At 43.1% G+C, this 20,648-nt stretch overlaps 2 protein-coding genes and 1 non-coding gene across 3 annotated transcripts; 1 reads left to right on the top strand and 2 right to left on the bottom strand.

The window, feature by feature from the left end:
- Window positions 1-8,304: 8,304 nt before the first annotated feature.
- On the bottom strand, window positions 8,305-8,376 carry TRNAD-GUC (transfer RNA aspartic acid (anticodon GUC)). The gene has a single exon. It is a non-coding gene; the product is annotated as a tRNA-Asp (tRNA).
- Window positions 8,377-8,873: 497 nt separating this feature from the next.
- On the top strand, window positions 8,874-11,276 carry LOC123079293 (uncharacterized protein At4g15545). The gene is made up of 9 exons (XM_044502030.1): window positions 8,874-9,290; window positions 9,371-9,439; window positions 9,553-9,606; window positions 9,732-9,795; window positions 9,902-9,988; window positions 10,092-10,412; window positions 10,543-10,588; window positions 10,687-10,765; window positions 10,874-11,276. The coding sequence occupies exons 1-9, from the start codon at window positions 8,979-8,981 to the stop codon at window positions 10,964-10,966; spliced, it is 1,125 nt and encodes a 374-aa protein (XP_044357965.1). The 5' UTR covers window positions 8,874-8,978; the 3' UTR covers window positions 10,967-11,276.
- Window positions 11,277-11,765: 489 nt separating this feature from the next.
- LOC123079292 (TLC domain-containing protein 4) lies at window positions 11,766-16,577 on the bottom strand. Its single transcript, XM_044502029.1, has 9 exons — window positions 16,388-16,577; window positions 14,895-15,058; window positions 13,764-13,852; window positions 13,540-13,675; window positions 13,375-13,449; window positions 13,119-13,240; window positions 12,950-13,025; window positions 12,190-12,249; window positions 11,766-12,100 (listed from the first exon to the last, which is right to left on the bottom strand). The coding sequence occupies exons 2-9, from the start codon at window positions 15,030-15,032 to the stop codon at window positions 11,972-11,974; spliced, it is 825 nt and encodes a 274-aa protein (XP_044357964.1). The 5' UTR covers window positions 15,033-15,058; window positions 16,388-16,577; the 3' UTR covers window positions 11,766-11,971.
- Between the last annotated feature and the right edge of the window lie 4,071 nt (window positions 16,578-20,648).

The following is a 20,648-nucleotide window of genomic DNA, read 5'->3' as shown; positions in this document are numbered from 1 at the left end:
ATATGTGTATACCCATTAGAGGAAGGAAAAGGTCCCATATAATCAAAACCCTGAACATCAAATGGTTCAACATCAAGTGAATAATTCCTAGGCATTTCTTGACGCTTACCGATATTACCAATTCTTTGACATTCATCACAAGATAAAACAAACTTACGGGCATCCTTGAAAAGAGTAGGCCAATAAAAACCAGATTGTAATACCTTGTGAGCAGTTCCATCTCCCGCATGATGCCCTCCATAAGCTTCGGAGTGACAGTTCTGTAGGGTTTGTTCCTGTTCATGCTCAGGTACACAATGTCTAATAATACCATCTACTCCTTCTTTATAAAGATGTGGGTCATCCCAAAAGTAATGTCTTAAATCATAGAAGAATTTTTTTCTTTTGTTGGTATGTGAAACTAGGTGGTATGTATTTAGCAACAATGTAATTAGCATAGTCATCATACCAAGGAATATTATGAGAAACATTTATTGCAGCTAGTTGTTCATCGGGAAAGCTATTATCAATAGGTAGTGGGTCATCAAGAATATTTTCTAACCTAGATAAGTTATTAGCTACAGGGTTCTTAGCTCCTTTTCTATCAGTAATATTTAAATCAAATTCTTGTAGCAAAAGAACCCACCTAATGAATCTAGGTTTAGCATCTTTCTTTTCCATAAGGTATTTATAGAAGCATGATCGATGTGAACAGTTACTTTGGAATCAACAGTATAAGATCTGAACTTATCACAAGCAAACACAACTGCTAAAAATTCATTTTCGGTAGTAGCATAATTTCGTTCAGCACTATCTAGAGTTTTACTAGCATAATGATAACATTTAAATTTTTATCAACTCTTTGTCCTAGAACAGCACCAATAGCATAATCACTAGCGTCACACATAATTTCAAAAGGCAAGTTCCAATCAGGTGGTTGTACTATAGGTGCAGAAGTTAAGGCTTTCTTAAGTGTTTCAAAGGCTTCTACACAATAATCATCGAAAACAAATGGAACATCCTTATGTAAAAGATTTGTAAGAGGCCTAGAAATTTTAGATAAGTCTTTAATAAACCTCCTATAGAAACCAGCATGACCAAGGAAACTACGAATACCTTTAATATATTTAGGACATGGCATCTTGTCAATTGCATCAACTTTAGCTTTATCCACCTCAATACCTCATTCAGAAATTTTATGCCCCAAGACAATACCTTCATTAACCATAAAGTGGCACTTCTCCCAATTCAAGACAACATTGGTTTGCTCACATCTCTGCAAAACTCGATCAAGGTTGCTTAAGCAATCATCAAAACAAGTTTCGTAAACAGAAAGATCATCCATGAAAACCTCAACAATATTTTCACAAATGTCAGAGAATATAGCAATCATGCATCTTTGAAAGGTAGTAGGTGCATTGCATAAACCAAAAGTCATACGCCTATAAGTATAAGTTCCCAAAAGGGCAAGTAAAGGTGGTTTTCTGTTGATCAGGTTGTGAAACACGTTTGAGAAAAACTAGAATATCCATCAAGAAAGCAAAAGTGTGTGTGCTTAGATAGTCTTTCTAACATTTGATCAATAAAAGAGAGAAGGTAATGATCCTTTCTAGTTGCTTTATTTAATTTTCTAAAATTAATTACCGTTCTGTAGCCAGTGACAATTCTTTGTGGAATAAGTTCATTTTTATCATTAGGAACAACAGTAATACCTCCCTTCTTAGGGACACAATGAACGGGACTTACCCATGTACTATCAGCTATGGGATAGATTATACCTGCTTCAAGAAGCTTTAATATTTCAGTTTTTACCACTTCTTTCATCTTAGGATTCAAACATCGTTGGTGATCAACAACAGGTTTAGCATCAGGTTCCATATTAATCTTGTGCTCACATAGAGTGGGACTAGTGCCCTTAATATCATCAAGAGTATATCCAATAGCAGCACGGTGCTTCTTCAGAATTTTCAATAATCTTCCTTCCTCGTGTTCTGAAAGGTTAGCACTAATAATAACATGGTATATCTTTTTCTCATCAAGATAAGCATATTTCAAAGTGCCAGGCAATTGTTTTAATTCAAACACGGGATCTCCTTTAGGTGGAGGAGGACCTCCTAGAGTTTCAATAGGTAAATTGTGTTTGAGAAGAGGCCTTTGTTCAAAGAAAATCTTATCTATTTCATTTATTTCATGCATATGCATATCATTTTTATGGTCTAGCAAATATTGTTCTAATGGATAAGTAGGAGGCACAGCAATAGAAGAATGAACAATTATTTCCTCCTTACTAGGTAATTCTTTCTTATGAGGTTGTCTATTAAACTTGGAGAAATTAAACTCATGAGACTCATCACCAAAGCGAACACTAACAGTTTATTTATGACAATCTATAGTAGCATTGACAGTGTTCAACAAAGGTCTACCAAAGATAATGGGACAAAAGTCATCTTGTGGGGAACCAAGAACTAGAAAATCACTAGGGTATTTTATTTTCCCACACAATACTTCAATATCTCTAACAATCCCAAGTGGTGTGATGGTGTCTCTATTGGCAAGTTTAATTGTAACATCTATGTCTTCTATTTCAGCGGGTGCTATGTCATTCATAATTTTTTGGTATAAGGTAAAAGGAATAGCACTCACGCTAGCACCTAAGTCACATAAACCATGATAACAATGATCTCCTATTTTATCTGAGACAACAAGCATGCCAACAACAGGTCTATGTTTATCTTTTTCATCGGGTTTGGTAATTCTAGCAGCTTCATCATGGAAGTAAATAACATGCCCATCAATAGGTTCTACTTTAATTTGTTCAGCAGGTTTAGGTGCTCTAATATTACTTTTGTGAACCCCAATTGAAACCTTAGCGTGTTCCTTTATCCTAACAGGGAAAGGTAGTTTTTCAATATAAGTAGTAGGCCCAACTGGATCAACATTGTAAATAATAGTTTCATATCGGTTCTTTGATTTCTTCTTTAATAGGCGGATGATATTTAAACCACTTCTCCTTAGGGAGATCAGCATGAGTAGCCAAGGATTCACAAAAAGAGGCTACTATCTCAGAGTCAAGTCCATATTTAGTGCTAAACTTATGAAAATCATCGGTATTCATAAAAGTTTTAACACAATCAAACTCAAGCTTAATACCTGACTCTTTACCTTCGTCGAGTTCCCAATCTTCAGAGTTGCATTTAATTCTCTCTAAATGATCCCACCTGAATTCAATAGTCTTCTTCATAAAAGAACTAGTATAAGAAGTATCGAGCAAGGATTGATCATCACGAGAAAGCTGAGCATAAAAGTTCTAAATAATAATTTCTCTCAAGAGCTCATGATTGGGGCATGAATTTAACATTGACTTAAGCCTCCCCCAAGCTAGAGCAATACTTTCTCCTTCATGAAGCCAAAAATATATATATAATTTCGATCACGATGAACTAGATGCATAGGATAATTTTTTTGGTGAAATTCCAATTTCAGTCGATTCCAGTTACAAGATCCAATATCATCGCATAGCCTATACCATGTCAATGCTTTTCCCTTAGAAGATAAAGGGAAAACCTTCTTCTTAGCTTCATCTTTGGGTAAACCTACAAGCTTAAATAATCCACAAATTTCATCCACATATGTCAAGTGCATATCAGGATGTTCAGTTCCATCTCCTGCATAAGGATTAGCTAGCAGTTGTTCTATCATACCCGAAGGAATTTCATAACCAATATTTTCAGTAGGTGCAGTAGGTTGAGGAGAAACTAATTGGGCTTCCGGTCGAGGTGAAGATACCCCGAACAAACCCCTCAAAGGATGGTTTTCCATCGTAGCAAGTGACAATAAATTTCAGCATGTAGTATAAATTTTTCCTTACCAATTTCCACTTACCAAGAGCGCTTTACTCCCCGGCAATAGCGCCAAAAAAGAGTCTGATGACCCACAATTATAGGGGATCAATCGTAGTCCTTTTGATAAGTAAGAGTGTCAAACCCAATGAGGAGTAGAAGGAAATGACAAGTGGTTTTTAGCAAGGTAATTTCTGCAAGCACTGAAATTGTCGGTAACAGATAATTTGATAGCAAGATAATTTGTAACGAGCAAGTAACGGTAACGGTAAGTAAAGTTCATCAAGGTAGACCAATCCTTTTGTGGCAAAGGACAGGCCAAAACGGTTTCTTATAATAGGCAAAGCGTTCTTGAGGGTACACAAGAATCTCATCTAGTCACTTTCATCATGTTGGTTTGATTCGTGTTCGCTATTTTGATAATTTGATATGTGGGTGAACCAGTGCTTAGGTGTTGTTCTTACTTGAACAAACCTCCTACTTATGATTAACCCCCTCGCAAGCATCTGCAACTACGAGAAAAGTATTAAGATAAAATCTAACCATAGCATTAAACGTTTGGATCCAAACCGGTCCCTTACGAAGTAGCGCATAAACAAGGGTTTAAGCTTCTGTCACTCTAGCAACCCATCATCTAATAACTACTCCACAATGCATTCCCTTAGGCCCAAATATGGTGAAGTGACATGTAGTCGACGTTCACATGACACCACTAAGGGAATCAAAACATACATATCATCAAAATATCGAACAAACATATCAAGTTCACATGATTACTTGCAACAAGATTTCTCCCATGACCTCAAGAACAAAAGTAACTACTCACAAATGATAATCATGCTCAAGATCAGAGGGGTATTAAATAGCATAATGGATCTGAACATATAATCTTCCACCAAATAAACCATATAGTAATCAACTACAAGATGTAATCAACACTACTAGTCACCCACAGGTACCAATCTGAGGTTCCGGTACAAAGATTGAACACAAGAGATGAACTAGGGTTTGAGGGGGGATGGTGCTGTTGAAGATGTTGATGGAGATTGCCCTCCCAAGGATGAGAGGGTTGCTGGTGATGATGATGACGATGATTTCCCCCTCCGGGAGGGAAGTTACCCCGGCGGAATCACTCCACCGAAGGGAAAAAGTGCTCCTGCCCAAGTTCCGCTTCAAGACGGCGGCGCTCCGTCCTGAAAGTCCTCTCCTTATTTTTTTTCTAGGTCAAAATGACCTATATACCAGAAGATGGGCATCAGAGGTGGGCCGGGCTGAGCACAACCCACCAGGGCGCGCCTGGGGTGCCTGGCGCGCTGAGGTGGGTTGTGCCCACCTGGTGGGCCCCCTCTGGTAATTATTTGCTCCAGTATTTTTCATATATTCCAAAACAATTCACCATAAATTTTTAGCTCATTTGGAGATGTGTAGAATAGATAACTCTGACGTAGCTTTTTCAGGTCTAGAATTCCAGCTGCCGGTATTCTCCCTCTTTGTGTAAACCTTGCATATTATGAGAGAAAAGACATTAGAATTACTCCAAAAAGCATTATTATGCATAAAAACATTATAAATAACAGTAGGTAAACATGATGCAAAATGGGCGTATCAAGCCTATACCATGTCAATGCTTTTCCCTTCAAATATAAAGGGAAAACCTTCTTCTTAGCTTCATCTCCGGATAAACCTGCAAGCTTAAATAATCCACATATATCAAGTGCATATCAGGATGTTCAGTTCCATCTCCTGCATAAGGATTAGTTAGCAGTTGTTCTGTCATACCTGAAGGAATTTCATAACCAATATTTTCAGTAGGTGCAGTAGGTTGAGGGGTAACTAATTGTGCTTCCGGTCGAGGTGAAGATACCCAAACAAACCCCTCAAAGGATGGTTCTCCATAGTAACAAGTGACAATAAATTTCAGCACATAACAATAATTTTTCCTTACCAAATTCCACTTACCAAGAGCGCTTCACTCTCTGACAACGGCGCCATAAAAGAGTCTTGATGACCCACAAGTATAGGGGATCAATCGTAGTCCTTTCGATAAGTAAGAGTGTTGAACCCAACGAGGAGCAGAAGGAAATGACAAGTGGTTTTCAGCAAGGTAGTTTCTGCAAGCACTGAAATAGTCGGTAACAAGTAGTTTGATAGCAAGATAATTTGTAACGAGCAAGTAACGGTAATGGTAAATAAAGTACAGCAAGGTATCCCAATCCTTTTGTGGCAAAGGACAGGCCAAAACGGTCTCTTATGATAAGCAAAGTGTTCTTGAGGGTACACGGGAATTTCACCATATCACTTTTATCATGTTGGTTTGATTTGTGTTCGCTACTTTGATAATTTGATATGTGGGTGGACCGGTGCTTAGATGCTTTTCTTACTTGAACAAACCTCCTACTTATGATTAACCCCCTCGTAGCATCCACAACTACGAGAAAAGTATTAAGATAAAATCTAACCATAGCAATAAACTTTTGGATCCAAATTGGTCCCTTATGAAGTAGCGCATAAATTAGGGTTTAAGCTTCTGTCACTCTAGCAACCCATCATCTAATAACTACTCCACAATGCATTACCTTAGGCCCAAATATGGGAAAGTTCCATGTAGTCGACGTTCACATGACACCACTAAGGGAATCACAACATACATATATCAAAATATCGAGCACATATCAAGTTCACATGATTACTTGAAACATGACTTCTCCCGTGACCTCAAGAGCGAAAGTAAGTACTCACAAATGATAAACATGCTCATGATCAGAGGAGTATTAAATAGCATCATGGATCTAAACATATAATCTTCCACCAAATAAACCATATAGTAATCAACTACAAGATGTAATCAACACTACTAGTCACCCACAAGTACCAATCTGATGTCCCGGTACAAAGATTGAACACAGGAGATGAACTAGGGTTTGAGAGGAGATGGTGCTATTGAAGATGTTGATGGAGATTTCCCTCCGGAAGATGAGAGGGTTGTTGGTGATGACGATGACGATGATTGCCCCCTCCGGGAGGGAAGTTCCCTGGCGGAATCGCTCCACCGGAGGGCAAAAGTGCTCCTGCCCAAGTTCCGCCTCGAGACAGCGGCGCTTCGTCCCGAAAGTCCCCCTCTGATTTTTTTTCTAGGTCAAAATGACCTATATACAAGAAGATGGGCGCCGGAGGTGGGCCGAGGAGGGCACAACCCACCAGGGCGTGCCTGGGGGCCAAGGCGCGCCCTGGTGGCTTGTGCTCACCAGGATGGCCCCCTCCGGTAGTTATTTGCTCCAGTATTTTATATATATTCCAAAATAATTCTCCGTAATTTTCAGCTCATTTGGAGATGTGTAGAATAGGTAAATCTGACGTAGCTTTTTCAGGCCCAGAATTCCAGCTGCCGGCATTCTCCCTCTTTGTGTAAACCTTGCATATTATGAGAGAAAAGACATTAGAATTACTCCATAAAGCATTATTATGTATAAAAACATTATAAATAATAGTAGGAAAAACATGATGCGAAACGGATGTATCAATGGGCCCTTAGAGATTTTTTTTTGAAATTGTTAGATGGGCCCAAGGCCCACCCTCATATTTCAAACACATTCAACCCCATATGAATCATTCATAAAACATGTTGTTCATAAGTTGTTTCGCTTTTTTGCTACAGTTGTCCGCTTATCATTTGCAAAGTACTTTATTTTATTTATCATACTTGTGTTAATTGTTTATATTGAGATCCCACCCATAAGAGGTTGCAGCTGAACCTACTCCTTGGCATATTCCCATCCTTTTTGTGTGCAGCAAATTATTTTTTCTTGTAGTTTTTGTGTTGCTAATGATTTGCCTTAATAAAATCTGACTAACAAAGAACAATAGCGACACTAGACGTTCGCAAGACTTCGCTGTGGTGATTTCTCCTTTGCTAGGCTCCACATTTTAAAACATACTCCCTTCGTAACCTTAGTTCCAAGTTGCGACACTTATTATGGATTGGAGAAAGCACTACTTTGCATGACCACTTTTTTTTTAACATGTTAACCTTTATTAATTTTTAAACACAAACATCTCTTTGAATTACATGGACATTTTACAAGAATAATTTTAAATATATGAACATCATATTTGAATGCACGGATATTATTTTGATGTATGTGAGTATAATTTCTTTTCACATACAATAACTTTTCTCTAAAGTATATTTTTACAACACACTAAGATTTTACAAATCATTAAACTGATTATATAAAATTAGTGAAATAAATTTACTATTTTATGTTGTACTTTTTAAGGGTTTTTTATATAGTATTTTCAGGGGAAATTTTTATATAGCAAAAAGACAAATTCAGGTTTTGAGGAAGTCACATAAGGAGTACCCGGGCTCCGGTGTATGGCCCAATGAGCAATGATCCCACATCGACCGAGCGGGCAAAAAAAAAAAGGACCGAGCGGACAAAAATTGGATACAAGGAACTAAACCGCCATCAAGCAAAAAAATCAACGCCGTTGCCGGGGATCGAACCCGGGTCACCCGCGTGACAGGCGGGAATACTTACCACTATACTACAACGACTGAATTGCTCAGTTCGTCAATTCCACTTATATATTAATTTTCGTGTAGAAATCAATTTCTACCTCCGCTTTCGTTCCGTGTACTGTACATACATGCTACTCGTGCCATGCCAGTTGGGACCAGCTGCAGCAGCGTCTCCGTGAATGGCATGCCCGGACGCTCAAGAGCCAAGAGTGAGCCTCACCGGCGGCAGGAACCTCGTGGCGGCCACGGTCGCCGGTGCCTTTCGCGAGCGACCAGCAGTACGTCCAGCGCCGGCACGTACCGAGCCTTCATCGAGAGCGGAAATACTAAACGTACGGGAAGGTATGATATCTACAGACTACAGAGGGCCCTGTTCCCGTATCTGTTTCATAGGGATTTTTCGTATCTTCCCCGGATGGGACGTGGCAGGCGCTTTCCAAGAGCCAAGACGGAACTCGGCGTGCACGACGCATATATTCAAACGCAAGCCGACGGCCGCGCTCCTCTCCTCGATCGCCACCTCCACTAGCAGCAGCACCACATTCCTTCCTTCCCGCCCCCCGATAACCCTCTCCTCCCCGCTTCGGATCTCACCACCACCACCACGTCCGGCACTCCATTCCAACCCCAGTCGCCCGATGACGCAGACCCCGAGCGCCCACGCCGCCGCCGCGCCGGCGACTGCACCCCCCGCCGAGGGCGCCGGGCTGTCCGAAGCCATCGTGGCCGCGCTGCCGCCGGACCCGTACGACCAGCTGGAGGTGGCCCGCAAGATCACCGCCGTGGCCGTGGCCGCGCGCGCCTCCCGCCTGGAGCACGAGGCCGCGCGCCTCCGCCAGAAGCTGGCCGACAAGGACCGCCTCGCCGCGGAGCTCGCCGACAGGGCCGAGGAGCTCGACCAGGCCCTCCGCGACGCCGACGCCCGCCTCCGCGCCGTCCTCGATGACAACGTACGCGACCTCGATCGCCTCGCCGCTTCGGCTTTGCCGGTGCTGAGATTTTGTCGTTGGTCTTCTTTCTTGTCGTGTAGGCTAAGCTGGTGAAGGAGAGGGACTCGCTCGTCCAGACGTCCAGGAAGCTGGCCAGGGACCTCGCCAAGGTGACGGCCGGTCCTCCTCGTCTGTTATCTGCGATCAGATCACACGGCTCTTCTCCTCGCGTTTACTACTAGTCTACTACTAATGTTTTTGGTTTTATTTTCTTCACTTGCAGCTGGAGACATTCAAGAGGCACCTGATGCAGTCACTGGGGGACGATAATTCTTCAGTAAGTTCCTCCTCTGTCCCCCGTTTCTGCCAGGCAATGGCCTCTGTTGCCGTCCTCTGCAACTGAAGATCAGTGTATGTATTGCTAGTAGTAGTCATGAACTCATGATGTGTCGTTCTCTGCAGAGTCAGGAGACAGTGGACATCAGAACCTGCGAGCAATCGGTCGCCAAAGCAAGTTCCTGGAGAGGTACATATTCTTTTGATCACTGCTCTCCCTTGTGGACAATGTTCACCTCCAGCAGCTCATTGTGTTCCATTCATCTGTGCTAATTCTTCTCGCGACCACCCCGAAGACGACGCGTCCGTGAGCAATAATCCTGCTCCTGCATCCACCACCCGAGCCGACGGATCTTCCGAAGCCGAAAGCGTGAACCAGGAAGGTATGCACTCAGTCACGATCAACAGCATTCCACTAATACGTATCTGCAGTGCAGCACAACGATAGGATTCTGAACAATGCTTCTGTTGTGTGCACGTTAACAGTGGGAAGGCCGTTCGAGCAGAAGCTCACCATCACGCACATGACCCCGCGCCTCATCGCTGACCCGGCGCCGAAGCAGAGGTCCTCCTCCGCCGCCTCCGCCAGGAGGTACTCCACCGCCGTGTCCCCGAAGCTGACGTCGCGCGCCTCCTCCCCTAGACGGTACTCCACGGCCGTGTCGCCGAAGCTGTCGTCCGGCAGCAGCGGCGCCTGCGCCGCCACTTCCCCGCGGCTGGAAGGCCACATGGCAATGTCGGCGTGGCTCCCCTCCAGCAAGATGTCCTCTGCGGCCAATTCGCCCCCTCGTGGGCACTCAGTCTCAGGTACCAGAATAGAATGAACGTTCTTCCTTTTTGTTGGTCCACACAAGAGTTCATCAGCATTCACAGGAGATCATTCATCATTTTCTCCGCTAAGCTAAGTACGTTGTTGTTCTTCTGTTTTTCGTTTCAGGGCGCACGACGAGGATAGATGGCAAGGAATTCTTCCGTCAAGCAAGGTACCATACCACTCGATCGCTACCTCTCGTTTTGTTTTGACAGAAAAACATGGCATGGCAACAACTTATTTCCCTCCTTTTTTTTCCTTCATCCGCAGGAGCCGTCTCTCGTACGAACAGTTTGCTGCTTTCCTCGCCAACATCAAGGAGCTCAACGCTCACCGGCAATCCCAAGAGGTAACTGGGAACGGGCACCCCACTTTCAGTTTCCAGCTCGATCCGTGGTTTCTTTCGGATACAGATCTTGAGGTAACACCATACTATATTGCTGTGGTGGTGGTGCAGGAGACCCTCGAGAAGGCGGACCAGATCTTCGGCGCAGAAAACAAGGACCTCCTCCTCTCCTTTCAGGGCCTGCTTAGCCGTAGCCTCACGTAACACACACACACACACACACACCTGTTGGCTATTGCGCCAATATATACCACAGCTGATCATGAGCTGAATGCAATGCAGCAAGTGAAAATTATGTGCACTTTGTATGCAGAATAATCATCTGTTCATCGCAAAAGAAAAAAATAATCATCATTTCTTTATCATACGGTGTCGTCAGGTTTTCGTCCCATGGCGGTTGATCCGTTTCAGGATCCTCCTGCGGTGGGTTTCCTGTCGATGCTCCAGCTCGCTCCTCCCCTTTCAGTCTTATTTTGGGTCTCGTGGTCGTTTTATTTTGGGTATGATACCTAGAGAACTACTGGACCATGTATTTCCGTTGATTGCAAAATTAATGGAAAGGGGTGCGAGCCTGGTTGGAAAAAAAAAAATCTTTACCATACGAAGAACTGCACGCGTAAAAACGTAAATCCTGGAGCAGCTCTTCTGCGTTCCAGATAGGTTGTGCTTTACGCTCCTTATTGTAATCAGACACTGTTTTTTGCACTATAAATGGAAAACAGATCAAAGGGCTAACAGAGCTGCGCACCAAGATTGAACAGGGTTTACTTGCAATGATAAGAGAATGAACCACTACAATTCAGATTCTGAAAGCCAAGAACAATACCGGCTTCACATTCAGAGTCGCAAGTCGTCGTAACTAAAAGCAGATGCCATATTTCAACCTTTCAAAGGTCACTTTTGATGACAAACGACTATCTCAGTGTCAGTGGTCGAGGGAGGCTTAGAAGCATCCAATGCACACGCAGTTTGAAGCTTCCTAAGCAATATCCAGACCGGTATATGTACAAGACGGAGAATATCCGTGGAAAATTTGAGGCCGTGCTCAAGCATACTTCTGGATTATGTACATGGGATTTTAGCTTGTGCTGCGAGTCGCACTATCTAGTTTTACTCGGGGAGTATATGTAGTTTTATGTGACTGTAAGGCAGGATGATGGTTTTTGTAGAAGGGCGGCCATGAGCTTGCATCTGCTATTCTTCTCCTCTTCACTCCCTCTTAGTTAGCGTCTTTTTAAGGCCTCTCAAGATTTTTGCAAACCATACCGTGTTCATGATGAGTAGTATTGTGGGCACGCCAAATATCAGAACGCGGCTGAAGGTCCGCATCTGCATCACCTGTCAATAATTCAGATCAAATTTAGTTTCAGAATCATCGATGTGATATTTGCCACATAGTTATGTGCTGGAACAGGAGTACGAATTACGTCATCATAGTGGAAGTAGATGTGGTAGAACAAGTAGATGAAGAGAATTATCCGTGCCACCTGTATTAGAAAAATGGTTCACTACGTTAGAGAGAAAATTGTAGAGACTTCACAAGCAGCAGAAGGGCTTGCTGAGTAAGCCAACAGGTCGATGACATGAAGCCAAAACAAGACCAAAGTACAGCAAGCCAAAATAAAAAAGCAAAAAAGGAAGCGGAAACAGGAACACACCAAGGGCCTAGCAAGAAACAAAAACCAAAGACAAAGCCAAAGAAACTAGGGAAAACCTACTGAAGAGAGCATACTTAAACTAAAATTACAGCATGGCCTCGGCACAGAAACGTCGGGGGTACAATAGCATTAATATTTCAACTTGACGATAAGTTTCTCTAAAATCACAAGACCAATTGCTAATACTGTATCCCAGTCCCCAAGATGAGTTAGCAAATGTCCAGTGTGAGTTATAAAGAACACAAACACAATAAAAGACTTCATCTATTATAAAGAAGCTTGAGGTATTCCACTAGCTGCAATTTTAAAAAGGGCATAGTGGAATAGAGTGTATAAAGGAGTAGACAAACCTTAGCTTGAAGCAAATTCACATAACAAAATAATTGTTTTGATCTGGCTATACAATTTAAAATGCTCATTCATGTATGCACACATTGAGGCATACTGAAGAGTGAAGACTAATTAACTTGTGATCAGTTGCGTGAAATACCGTGCATCATATAACTACTTTGTAGAAACTTCCACTTACCAGCCATGCAACAACCATAAAGCTACCGTTCACAACATAGGCCTTGGATCTTTTCAGTCCAGCAGTATCAAGATACCTTCATAACAGAAGGTAACAGGAAAGATCAGATCGAATGAAATAACATTAATGACCCAGAAATATTGTGCATTCATTGAATCAAATCAAATACCAGCGGAGGTTGATTCCAGGTGTGGTTCCTTCAGAGATAAGAACCATGTATGTATACAACTGGCCTTCCCCAGAATTCACAGAATAGACTATGGAAACAAGTGACAGGAAGTGATGAAGAACCTGGCAACGGTCAACCCATAGTGAATAATAGAATAATACATACAAAAATGCAGCAATGATAATTGAACAAATACAATGAACATTAACACGTGTGTCAAGGATGCAACCCAGAAATATCACATAAGGGCACTTACATACTCCATTCCACCTAGGGAAGGATAAACCCAAAATATCATAGCAATGTCAGTGATGAAGTACCCGACAGATACCTGGACAAATGAAATTAAGCCGATATGAGGCAAATAGAAAATGCATGCCAACATAGGCATTTCTTGAATGGGAACAAAATAGTACTTTACCGCTAGTGTAATATTAGAGAGGTTTGAACTCCGGAAAGTTACTGGTCCATCCAGCTTATCAGAGTATAGGTCGGAGAAGAATACTAGGTACACTGACATGAATGTGATGAAAATTGCATGGACAGTGGAGATGCCCCTAGAATAGGTAAAAGATCGTCGTGAGCAGATATGTCAATAAGCACAGGGTGAAATTGGACATAAATTTTGCAGACAGATGGCTTCACCTGTTGTTCCACTCAAGCTTTTGGGCTTTTGTAAGAGAAGCATAACACTTGTAGAAGAATGAGCTGACTAAGTGTGTGATGTCATAGACCTGCAAACCAAAAGGAAATTTGTAGCCAAGAAAGTAGCTAGAGTTCTGGTACACAGAGATCAATCATAACTTGTTCCATGCAAGAATTTCAGGGTTAACATAAATGTAAAATAAAACAAGAGAAAATCATAGGTGGTAGCGTGGGTGAGTGAGTGCAAAGGGTTTTAAGAAGTCAAACTCTGAAAACAATGCTAGAACTGATGATTATCATCTGCATGCTGCTATCTACTTTGTTAGTACATTGCAGCATAGTTAATAACTTACTACATATACATAGTACCACTATTGCCTAAAGGATACAGATGGTACACAAGGTATTGTAAGGGATCCTGGTGTACACAGACACACACAAAGGGCAAATAAAGGAAATTATTGCAATATTAAACATATATGGTAATACACTGAGGTCAACCTGTATAATACAGATTAAAAACATATTTACATTGTGATTCATCTTATGTTTCCCATGGTAGCCAAATATTGATTAAAAATGGTTAATACTATATTGATAGGATTAGGTTGATTTTTGTTAGCTAAACCGTAACATGCTTGGGTTTGAAAATCTTGTATTGAGTATCCGAATTTTACTGAAGAACTTAACTGCTCATACTAAACAAAAACAAAAACGTTACAAGCCAAAACAAACTGTTAAATATTTTTCATGACTCTAATCTGAAAATTCATCACAGCTTGCATGTGAGTTTAAAACTTACATAACTTCAACCGATTTCAGATGCATCCGCGGATTAGGATCGGATGTGGTGGGTAGCCATCGACATATTCCTAATTAGATCTCAGGCTAAACTGAGAATTTGCATATCCTACATTAGATCTTTACAGAAACCTGCTTATACTAACAGCCATATATATAGTACAAATGGTGTTCGGTAGTCCACAATTTTCACATAGTGAAGTTAAGCAAAAATGTAAAACTAACATCTATTTGTTTCTTCCATCTAAATAAATGAATCATGTGAGCATCACTAAATTCACAGGTGACATGATCATAAATGTCAACAAATAAGAGGGGGGCAAATAATACCATCTTGCACATCAGGATCCCACCAAGCATAGCAGTGTACGAAACATATGCATCTGCAAGAAGGTATTCCTTAACCAGTGACTCTGCTTTGTACGAGTAGGCCTTAGCCGCCATAACAGAGGTTGTGGACAGATCCATCAATTCCTATATCTTGACTCAGCAGCCTGATGAAAGAGACAAGTCACATGACAAGGTACATTTTGAGCAATAGAGAAGCCAGAATTATAAAATGTCCACGCTAAGATTAAAAATAGTTTTTGTGACATCCAGTTGACCTAGAAGAACAACCAAAGATATGGGTCATTGCTAAACAGTACTCGGAATAATCTTCCATTCCATGAAGTACAACACCCAACTGTCACTTGAATGCATAATGGTAAAGTACACGAATCCGGCCACATGAAGAGGCCATCCATGTCTTAAAATGCGACACTGAAGCCAAATAAATAATCGATCCCTGTCATGTGTCACTTTCACTAGAATAAAATAGCAAGCAGAAGCATGCACCAAAGATTGAGTCTATACTGAAAGACTGGAAGCTGTGAATAAAGCAACAACGTACTGCCGAAGCCAATGAATGGATCCTATTAACAATTGCTAGAGCCACAGTTTAAGTAAGATAATCATTGAGGTCCCCGTCAACATGGAGCCAGCTACGAATCCAAAACGATAGCAGCTAATTGCATGCTTGACAGCCATCCCTCTAAACACTAAAATTCAGGTGGGGCGACATGTACTGTATTGGAGAATGTATGGAATCCAAAACAGCGCATAACAGCGTGTGGCACCTGTAATTACGCGCAACAACTTGCAGGAAAATAGTACTCGAAGATAAGTAACACGGAGAAGATACGTCCATAACACAAAGCGCACGAAGGAATCAAGAAGGGATGGGGGTCAGAAAAGGTGCGCGAGAGGGGCAACCTTTTGTGGCATCACTCAAACCGCCAGCTCGGAAGAAAAAACATCCGCACGTTGCGACCAATTGGGGCACGGAATCGATGCCCGGACGACAATGGCACGCGCCGTCGCCCGGAAGAAAACACCACAGCGATCAAAAGGAAACGTGCCTGCCTTCCGGGACTCGGGGCACGCCGCCGCGCGCGACCGATAACCGAAACCAAAAAATCCGAGGAAACGGCGAAAAAAACAGGCGAAACCTCCCGTCGTCGCATTGCGCAGGGGCGGCGGGGCACGCGATCGACGCCCAAAACTCCATCATCGGAGCCGTCAAGCCCACCGACGAACAGACCTACGCCGCCACGACCCCCACCCAACCCTCGCCACCTCGCCGTATCCCGAACGTGGCACCCCGAAGCAGGAGCCGGGACGAAAGCGAGGCGCGCCTCGGAGCCACGTCGCGCTCCACGATTTTTGCGGCGGGGCAGGACCGATCGGCGGGGAAAACCGACGAGCGGCGGGCGGGCGGGCGCGGACGAACAGAGCAGGCGGGAGCGGGAGCAGGAGCAGGAGGGAGGAGGAGGCATTGGTACCTTGCGGTTACGGCGGTCGGCGGGGAGGGGCGAGGTTCCGGCGGTGCAAAGCAATCGGGGGCGGGGTGGATTGGATGGAGAGGGTGGCTATATTTCGCCTCCTCTGGCACCACGCCTCGCCTCGCCTCGCCCGTTGCGCAAGCCACAAAGGAAAGGAGAATGACGGGGCCGAGAGGGAGATGGCCGTCAGACGGGATTATAAATGGCCAATTTATATTTAGGATGCCCTGCCCTGCCATGGAAAGGGGAGAGAAATAATTTCGAACTGAGCCGAGGGGGCAAGGAGTGTTACCAGATGCTTGCGCAAAGGGGGCGCGTTAAAAATTAATTAAAATAGTATCAGCGGAAACTAAAAATGACCTGTGATAAAAAATGAGACGGACGTAATTGAATGATCTCTTTTTATATATTTTTTCAAAAAAATGATCTTTTTATATAATATAAACCAGTAAGTAGCATCATAATAACTTTTCCAATAATGCTGCACCTAAGCATAACAATTTTACCCATGGGCATGGATATCCATGGATACCCGACTCAAATGAATAGGGTTTGGATATGCTTTTGTGTCCATGGACGGCGCCCAAAGCCGACCCGATTGCTCGTGTCTAGGGCATGGATATAATCGTGTACCCATGGGTATACCTAAACCCGACCCGATAGTATGACTTAATGGGCTAAAATCTGCTATCCCTCACATGTCCCACTGTAATTTTACACTTTGTTATCTAAAACATGCAAAAGAAATTACACAATCATCGTCGTAACTTTTATTAGTTGACATTTAATCCCCTCCATAACATATTCTAATGCCCCTTTCCTTATTTTTATCTCCTTGTTAAATGACTCGTCATTTTTATCTGTTAGAAAAATATTAAATATCTTAGGTTGTTAGTGGATGTTGATTTACCATAAGTGAAGCCTAGCCTGCCATGAGTAGAAGAATGGAAGAGCTTATGTTAACATTATGTTATGTCTTATTTATATGTCTCAAGAGGACCCAATGAATATCCATCGGGTTTGAACATGGATATAATTTTTCACCCGTGGATTTTTCAGGGGCAGGCAAAGACTGTCTTCATGGATATGGATATGAATTTGATATTGTTCAAGCCGATCCAAATCTGCCCCATTGCCATCCTTAGCTCCACCTATGAAACTTGTTACGGATAACCTATGCAACGTTCCTTCTAATCCTCCCACCTCCCCCCCTCCCCGATTTCAACAGGAGTGGGTCCCTCCTTCCCTCTCATCTCCAATAAAAAACGCCAACTGAGCAATCCCCCGTAAACGTGTGTAACTTTGCGTGGATGTAGCATTGCCCTAATTTTTCTTAGAGTATAATGAACTTAGCCGAGGGAGCAGGGATGGTTTGCGATGTTAAGGAGGAGCATTAATAAGTGGGTGGAATTGTATGGCAGATTGTAACAGTAGGTGGTTAAGCTCCCCGACAACATTATCATGACCCTTCCCTTTTAGCTCAGAACCTTTTAATCGTAAGTTGCATACTCCTGGCCATTTCACCATCATCCGTGAATTGATGAAAAATACAATATTTCATCGAGGATATGCAATTTCTTTGTATAATCTTGAAATATATATGTACCCCTTGATTAACCCTCCTCTCTCCAAGATCGCTTCACGGCACCCACCATGGATGGATGCCATCACCAACTCTCCCTGCCACAACCCGCCATCTTCGCTCTCTTTTCTCCCTTCTACAGTGGGCAGCCACCCGTACTGTCAATTATATGTCGGCCACCGCCTAGTTATCGAGCTCTCTGTCGCCTACTTTATCCGTGCACATCCCTAACAATTGACTTCTACCGCCATTGACCAGGTCTAAAGGTCCCCCAATGGCCATCTCCTCATTTTATCTCCTCCAATCCTCACTCCCGCCACAGTCACCTAGATCTAGAGGCCACTGCGGCCTGTCTCTGTCAGTGTCCCTGTGGGACCAGTACCATGAGGGACCAACATAATCACAGACTGGAGAAATTTCATTGTAAAAAAAAAGAATTACTCGACACATGGCCCAAATCAGACGGCACAACTCCATCCTACCGAAGATTCAAAGGCTCAAACAAAGTCGGAGGGGGGAGGGGGGTGGGCGGGTACTGACTAGTGGTTGATGGGCTTTAATTATTCTATAAATTAAAGCCCAACAATCACTATAGTCAGTAAAATCAAGCCTTACAAGATATGGGCTATCTAGTGATTCATTCACAACGGGGAAATCATAGAATCAGACTTCATAGTGTATTTGTAAATAGTTGGAACTTGCATGCTCTGTGGCTAACGCTGCCTCTAAAGGTTAAAGTTTTTTTTAGTGGCCCCGCAAAAAAAAAAAGTTTTTTTAGTGGCATTGGCACTCATTCAATATTGGTTACAACATTCCACCATGGCACCATGGGGGCCACGTCATAGTATTATTCATATTTATGAATTGGCTACAATGTCTAGCAAATCATTACATTCTTCAAATTGAGATGTGCTACACGTACAGAATATTTTCTACAGAAATATATTAGAGGCTCGGGTAGAGGGATATGTCATTTTTAAGGGAGGAGGGCTCGGCCTGAAAATCAGGTGGGATTAATGGGGAAAGGACACATAAGTCTTTTCTTTTTCCTAAGTGAGACGTGAGCTAAGGTTTCTTTTTTGTGAGCGAACATGCTGCCCGTTTATTTCCAATGTACGAATATCAAAGCAACTAAGCAAGACACGTGTTACTTATTGTTCGCTCACATGCATCCTTTTGAGTAAACTACGAGCTGGCGACACTAAAGGGTTCGCTCAAGATGACAATTTTAGCGAACACATTCGAGATGATAAATTCTGTTTTTAGAGCATGAAAATTTCCACCAGTTTTTTCTTAGATGTAGGATGAAAATTTTCTTCTGCCAGCATGGCATATCGGAACAAATTGAAAGTTTTCTTTTTAGACTGACAATTCTCCATGTTGCATTGTTGCAATTCCCTGAAAATAAATCCCGACAATTTTTCTGCTAGCATGGCAATTTTTTCTTTGCAACACGACAAATCTTTATACAATAGCATGGCAAATATATCTGTTTTAGCATGAGTGAAAGTGGTTTTTTGAGGGTACAAACGCGGAACGCGGATTTGCTCCGATACCTGAGCTGCCGTCGGCGCGTTATTCGGGTCCTTTTTTTTATGGGGACACATAAGTCAGTAGGCTTCCGTCAGTAAACTTCCCTGGTTAGGATCTTCGCTTCAAGCTAAAGCATTGGAGATTCGAGAAGATGTGCCTCACTTTCCTCTCTGTCGTGGTATCTGATTGGAGTTCTGACTTGCACAACTACACCACACCTGCACGATTTGGATGCTATCGGCTCTCAGTCATTTTCAATCGCTAGTCGTTTTCAGGAAATGTGTACTAGAAAGACAGGGGGCAAGGCAATCACCAGGGCTGTTCATGAGAAAAAATGCGGCCACTGCTTAGTTTTTTTGAAAAGGAGGATTTCCCCCGGCCACTGCTTAGTTGGGTCGATATTTCCCATCTGAGCCGAATACCCAGAAGTTCGGGGTGCAACATTTTTATAGCATCTGTGCAATAAACTCCGGCAACCACTTTGACAAACACGACGGTCTGCTCCGTGTTCATCTAAAAAAACACGACAGGGACAGGCAAAACTACCGTGAAAAGGAAAACACCACAACTTCTGCAACATGCAACTACCCTGACGTCTTCCCTGAAAAAACAGCACGTGTTTGCAACAAATAGTCGTCCAATGCTATTCAGGTTTACTGTTATGCATCCGACATTCAGCCATCGGTGTGAATCCATAGTAAGTTCAGAGCTTAACACGATACCGAAGCTGAGATGAAATTCAAAACATGCCGAGTACAAGGTCATTCTAGATGGTTCGAAACGGATAGAAGAAAACATCGAAACAACCATAGCGTTGTTCTGCGATATGCTCTTTTGAAGTGGTACCTAGGGCAGGGTTAGAACTTAGAACTTGCTCCCTTCTTTCACAGATATAAGTTGTTCGAGTGAACAGGATGGCTCTCGCGTGCGCTGGCTCTGGCGACGCCCTGCTCGCCTCAGCGGCGCCGCCACCACTGCCGCCCTCGCCCCTGGCCTCGCCCGCGGCCGGCCCGCCGACACCCCCCTCGCCCGTTTCCCCGCCGTCGCCTCCGGCTGTCCTTCCGCGCGAGTCTTGGGCTGACCTCGCCGAGGCGGCCGATGTTGCTGCGGGCCGCCCCATCGCCTGCCGCAACCGCATCCCGCCCC

This window comes from Triticum aestivum, chromosome 3D (genome assembly GCF_018294505.1).
Source record: "Triticum aestivum cultivar Chinese Spring chromosome 3D, IWGSC CS RefSeq v2.1, whole genome shotgun sequence".
NCBI classification, from domain to species: domain Eukaryota; kingdom Viridiplantae; phylum Streptophyta; class Magnoliopsida; order Poales; family Poaceae; genus Triticum; species Triticum aestivum.
This window is presented reverse-complemented; position numbering and strand designations above follow the sequence as displayed.